The sequence below is a fragment of the Artibeus jamaicensis genome, unplaced genomic scaffold (genome assembly GCF_021234435.1).
Source record: "Artibeus jamaicensis isolate MK-2021 breed Jamaican fruit bat unplaced genomic scaffold, CSHL_Jam_final contig_414, whole genome shotgun sequence".
NCBI classification, from domain to species: domain Eukaryota; kingdom Metazoa; phylum Chordata; class Mammalia; order Chiroptera; family Phyllostomidae; genus Artibeus; species Artibeus jamaicensis.
Window position 1 is genome coordinate 136,410 of NW_026521822.1, and position 5,749 is coordinate 142,158.

Genomic DNA, 5,749 nt, shown 5'->3' on the forward strand with positions numbered 1-5,749 from the left:
ACAAGCAAAACAGAGAGACTCATGGACAGAGAGCAGGATGATGTTAATGGGCAGTGGAAGAATTGAGCAAAAATTAAAAAGGATCATAGATGTTGACAACAGTGTAGTGACTGTGGGCTGTAGGGGAATATAAGGTGACTAAATGGTAAGGAAAAATAAAAAGTAAAAACTATTTGAATTAAAAAAACAAACTATAAAAAACTAAGTTGCAGAATTGTTGGTCAGAATGTCCAACACATTCATTCTTTTTTACCTTTAACTGCATCCACTAACTTGTGTTTTACAGTAAGAGCAGCTTTTCATGGTAGGATCCTAAAGATTAGAGTTCTTATTTAGACCAATCACTTCCTGTGTGAGAAATCTAAAACTCAGTTTTGTCACTACTAAAGCAGGAATGATGATAACACTCAGACACCAAGCTGAGGAGAATAAGGCATATTAAAGCTCTTCATAAATGTCTGAAAGTCAGGTCCTGCTGCAGTTTTCTGACATCAGACTTCTGTGCCCAGGTTTGCTTCCTCCTAGCCGATGGCACTGGGAAGGCTCCATGGACAGTGTCAGGGAGAAGTGGGTCACAACAAAGTTGCTTATGCATAGTAGTTCTGCAGGAGAGTACTGTGCTTTGGGATTTGCTCTGAGCCAGGAAAGAGGTGGGACTTGGAACATTTCAACCCCAAATTCCTTTCACTTGTTTCTAAAAATTTTTGCTGCCATAAATAGGTATTACATAATTTCTTGGATCAGAGACTTCCAGCCAAAATAGAGGCGTAGGTAGATATACTTTGCTTCCCTCACACAACCAAAAGAAGGACAACAACAAATTTAAAAATGAAAAACAACCAGAACTGCCAGAAAATCAAACTGTATGGAAATCCATCATCCAAGGAATTAAAGAAGAAACATTCATCCAGACTGGTAGGGATGGAGATGGGCAGTCAGGAAGAGAGGACTTGAAGCAAGGCAGAGGCTGCTGTACCAGGTGGTCCCACATTTGCATGCAGATAAACCAGGAGGAAAAACTCAGAAGCAAGATAGACCGCACAAGCCAGGGTTCCAGCATGAGGAAATAAAGCCTTAAAACCTCTGACTGAAATAATTTTTGAGGGTTGAGGCAGCAGGAGAAACTGCCAGGCTAACTGAAGAGTTCTTTGGAGAGACCCAGAAGGTCCTAGAACTACATAAAACCACCCACCTGGGAATCAGCACCAGAAGGGCCCAATTTGCTTGTGGGTAGTGGGGGAAGTGACTGAAAGCCAGCAGAAACCTGAGTACACAGCACTGTTCCCTCTCATACCCCTCCCCCACATACAGCATTGCAATGAAGAAAAGTGGGTTGCCCCAGTGAATACATAAGGCTCTGCCCCTTACTACACAACAAGTATGCTGAGACAAAAAAAAATACAGCCCAAATTAAAGAACAGATCACAGCTCCAGAAAAAAATAGAACTAAGCAATGCAGAGATAGCCAACATATCAGTTGCACAGTTCAGAACATTGGTAATCAGGATGCTCACAGAAATGGTTGAATATAGTCACAAAATGGAGGAAAAAGTGAAGGCTATGCAAAGTGAAATGAAGAATAATATACAGGGCACGAACAATAAAGGGAAGGAATCTAGGACTCAAAATCAACAGTTTGGAGCAGAAGGAAAAAATAAACATTCAACCAGAGCAAAATAAGAAAACAAGACTTCAAAAAAATGAGGAGAGGCTTAGGAACTTCCAGGACAACTTTAAATGTTCCAACATCTGAGTCATAGGGGTGCCAGAAGGAGAAGAGGAAGAGAAAGAAATGGAAAACTTATTTGAACAAATAATGAAGGAGAACTTTCCCAATTTGGCAAAGAAAATAGACTTCCAGGAAGTCCAGCAAGCTCAGAGAGTTCCAAAGAAGTTGGACTCAAGGAGGAACACACCAAGGCACATGGTAATTATATTACCCAAGATGAGAGATAAGGAGAGAATCTTAAAAGCAGCAAGAAAAAAGGAGACAGTTACCTACAAAGGAGCTTCCATGAGACTATCGCCTGATTTCTCAAAAGAAACTTTGCAGGCAAGAAGGGGCTGACAGGAAGTATTCAAACTCATGAAGGGCAAGGACCTGCATCCAAGATTACTCTATCCAGCAAAGCTATCACTTAGAATGGAAGGGCAAAAAAAGTGCTTTCCAGATAAGGTCAAGTTAAGGAGTTGATCATCACCAAGCACTTATTGTATGAAATGTTAAAGGGACTTATCTAAGAAAAAGATCAAAACTGTGAATGGTAAAATGACAACAAACTCACAACTATCAACAACTGTACCTAAAAAAAAAACTGAGCAAACAACTAGAACAAGAACGGATTCACAGAAATAAAGATCACATGGAGAGTTATCAGCAGGGAGGTGGAGGGGGGAGAATGGGGGAAAAGTACAGGGAGTAAGAAGCATAAATTATGGGTACAAAATAGACCGAGGAAGGTTAAGCATGGGAAATGGAGAAGCCAAAGAAATCATATGTATGACCCATGGACATGAACTAAGGTCAGGGAAAGATGGTGGGAGGGGGATACAGGGTGAAGGGTAACAAAGGGGAGAGGAAAATGGGGCAACTGTAATAGCATAATCAATAAAATATATTAAAATTAAAAAAACAAAAATATTAAAAATTAAAAAATATTTTATCGCATCAATACTGTCATTATCCTGGGTTCCCTGTATATACACCATTACATTTATATCCAAAACATAAAAACAAAATACACCTTTGATCTTGTCTATCTGTATCTGATTAAATATAAAATGAGCAACCATATTTTCAAAGCCTAGGAGAATGAAGACTTGTAAAACCTCCCAAGAGCACATTTTGTGAGGGATTTCATGAGGCTAAAATGAACATCTCTGAAGAGGTAAACAAACAAACAAAAAAAACCTAGAAAGATTGGTACACTTTCTTTTTGTACCTAGGTTGAAACACAATCATGCTGACAAAGTTACTGGCCAATTTGCTAAATATCAACCACCTTCTAATTCCTCCCAACAGCATTAGTTCCCGGTTTCAGTCCTATGCCCTACAGACCTGTTTTCTCTGAAGTCCCAGAGCTGTGGGAGGACACAATTTGGTCGGACTTGCTTGTGGCAGGCATCGATATGCTGATGATGGTGTAGGTGTAGCCAGCTGCGTTTCCTCCCGTAGTCCCCTCTGTGTTTCTCCTTCTAATGAAACTTCTCTGTGTGGACTGTCTCCACTGCAGTAGTTTCCAAGCCGCAGCTCTATACTTCTTTGAAACGAGGTTGTAGAGGATTGGGTTAATGGATGCACTTAGATAGAAAAGTTGCAATGCAACAATGTTAAAGTACTGAGAAAAGTACATCATCTGAGAATCTTCTGTATTTATGTACATGATTCTGCCAATGTGGAAAGGCAACCAACAAATTATAAATGCCAGAACCACCACCACTGCAAAACAAGACACAGGCACCAAAATTAGCTAAAGCAATCAAAAAGAAAAAAGGTCACTGTCCCTTTGTTCTCTATTTCAGTGTCTTTATTTTTATTCTGCTTGCTTGTTTGTTTTGTTGTTTAGCTTCCTGTTAAAGGTGAGATCATATGGTATTTGTCTTTCAACCCCTGGCCTATTTCACTCAGACCAGAGGGGAGAGGGAAGGGAATTTAAGGGGGAAAAAGGGGAGGGATTTTGAGGAACAAATATGAAGGACACAGGAACGAGAACTAAGGGGGGTGGAAATGGGAGGGAGGTGGGGAGCACAGGGCCGGGGGGAGGGGCCTGGGATGGGAGAAATAAACAAAAAACTGTACTAGAAAAAATAACTAAATAAAATTATTGAAAAAATAAAAAATAGCAATGTTTTGAATAAATAAATAAGAAAAAAGGGATCCCCAAAAAGCCATCGGAAGTAATAAGTAATAAAACACATTCTGTAAAGCTTTGACCTAACCAAATCCCCAGCCCACAAAACTACCAGACTGCAGACGGCATCTATATTTGCTTTAAAGCTGAATATCTGGCTCATGTATGTGTTATCAAGGCTGGACATAAAAGCAGAAGGAGCTGTTTCTCCTAACAAGCTGGCAAGTTTCCTTCCCCACAGCCACTTCAAAAACGGGTACTCTGTTGGAAAAAAAAACCCAAAACACTGCAGCAGGTCTGCACAATCTTAATTTTGGAATAGGCATGGTTCACTTTAACCTTCAGGAAACGTTAGCATTAAGTAAAGAAATTTTAGCTTAATGTGATCTACTTTATCTTCTCAAGGATTCTGTGAGATCCACATCTGCAGTATCTAGTGGGGACAGACAGTTGCCTTAAGAGCCTCCAATTTTCTGTCCTGGATCAGCCCGGCTCGCTGATCCTAGAGGCTCTGGAAAATCGCTGCTGTTTAGGGGACCTGGGTATCCTACCGTCAGGAACACCTTAGGGACGTAGCTAGGGGAGGCGCCAAGGTCTGGGAGACTAGCGGATTGGTGTATTTGGAACAGGGTGTCTCCACTTACGCAGGACGCGGACCGTCTGCCGGTGGCCCCTCTCCCGCCCAGAGGCGGCCAGGCCACGCAGCGGCCCCCGGTTCCTCCACAGCTCCCGCCCGATGAGTCCGTAAAGGACGCTGAGGCACAGGAAGGGCAGAAAGAAGTAGGCGGTGGTGACCCACAGCATAACACGCAGCGCACCCAGCTGGGCAGGACTCGGCCGGCACTCGCGGCTGAACAGCACCGCGGCCTCGGCTGCCTGGTGCCACGACAGCGGGGATAGAGTCAGCAGCACTCGAGAGGACCTGAGGGGCGACGCAGTAGGTGGTGGTGAGGCGCGTGGTGAGGGGGTGAGCTGCGTGGTGCTGTTAAGGTCTGAGAATGCGTTTACACCTGGGTCCTGCTCAACGCCCACCAGAAAGAAGAATGGCCCAGCGGATATCAGCGCCACGGCCCAGAGGGCTGCGATGAGCCCGCGGACTCGGGGCCGGGTGATGACAACGCGGGCTCGGAGAGGGCGACAGATGGCGAGGTAGCGCTCGACGCTGAGTGCCGTGATGTGCAGCAGTGTGGCATAGGTGCATCCCTCGCCCAAGTAGAGAGAGAGGCGGCAAAGCAGCGGCCCGAAAACCCAGGGCCGCGAGCGCCAGAGGCGGTACAGGTCGAAGGGCAGCCCGAGCAGGATAAGTAGGTCAGACACCGCCATGCTGCCCAGGTACAAGTTGGTGGTGGTCCGCATCTCCCGGTAGCACCCAATCAGCAGTACCGTCACTACATTGCCGCATACACCGATGACAAACAGGCCCAGGCACACAGCGGTCACCGGCACCAGTGCCCTCAGGGGAAAGGATGAGCAGCGGTGCTCGTCGCAGGGCAGCCGCGTGGCCCATGGAGGCTCCCGCGCGCCCTCGTCACTGTCGCTGCTGTTCCAGGAGCTGCCCATCTGCACGCTGAGGTGGGCAGAGAGCCTAGCGCATGGCCCTGCTGACGAATCTCTCCTTTGGCAGCTCACGCTGGGCAGGTGAGCTCAGCCTTTGCAGGCTCTACAAGAGCCCAGGCAGCACTGCTCGAGCCCTGCCTCACTAGAACGCAGCTCTGCAAGGTCCACAGTCTCCGCTCCTGGTCACCGCCTGCCCCACTCTCCCTCTCTCCTAGGCCCTTCGTTTTCCAGGGCACTTTCTTCTCCACCAAATGGAACAGGGCGGGGGAGGGGCCTCAGTGCATCAGTCCCGCCCAGTCCCAGGGAGCGATTTCTGAACCCTAGTACCTTTGGTTACTGCG

The 5,749-nt window shown here is 45.9% G+C and overlaps 1 protein-coding gene across 1 annotated transcript; it reads right to left on the bottom strand.

Annotated features, from left to right (window-relative positions):
- Positions 1–2,929: 2,929 nt before the first annotated feature.
- On the bottom strand, positions 2,930–5,411 carry MLNR (motilin receptor). The gene is made up of 2 exons (XM_037139002.2): positions 4,496–5,411; positions 2,930–3,439 (listed from the first exon to the last, which is right to left on the bottom strand). The coding sequence occupies exons 1-2, from the start codon at positions 5,409–5,411 to the stop codon at positions 3,051–3,053; spliced, it is 1,305 nt and encodes a 434-aa protein (XP_036994897.1). The 3' UTR covers positions 2,930–3,050.
- Between the last annotated feature and the right edge of the window lie 338 nt (positions 5,412–5,749).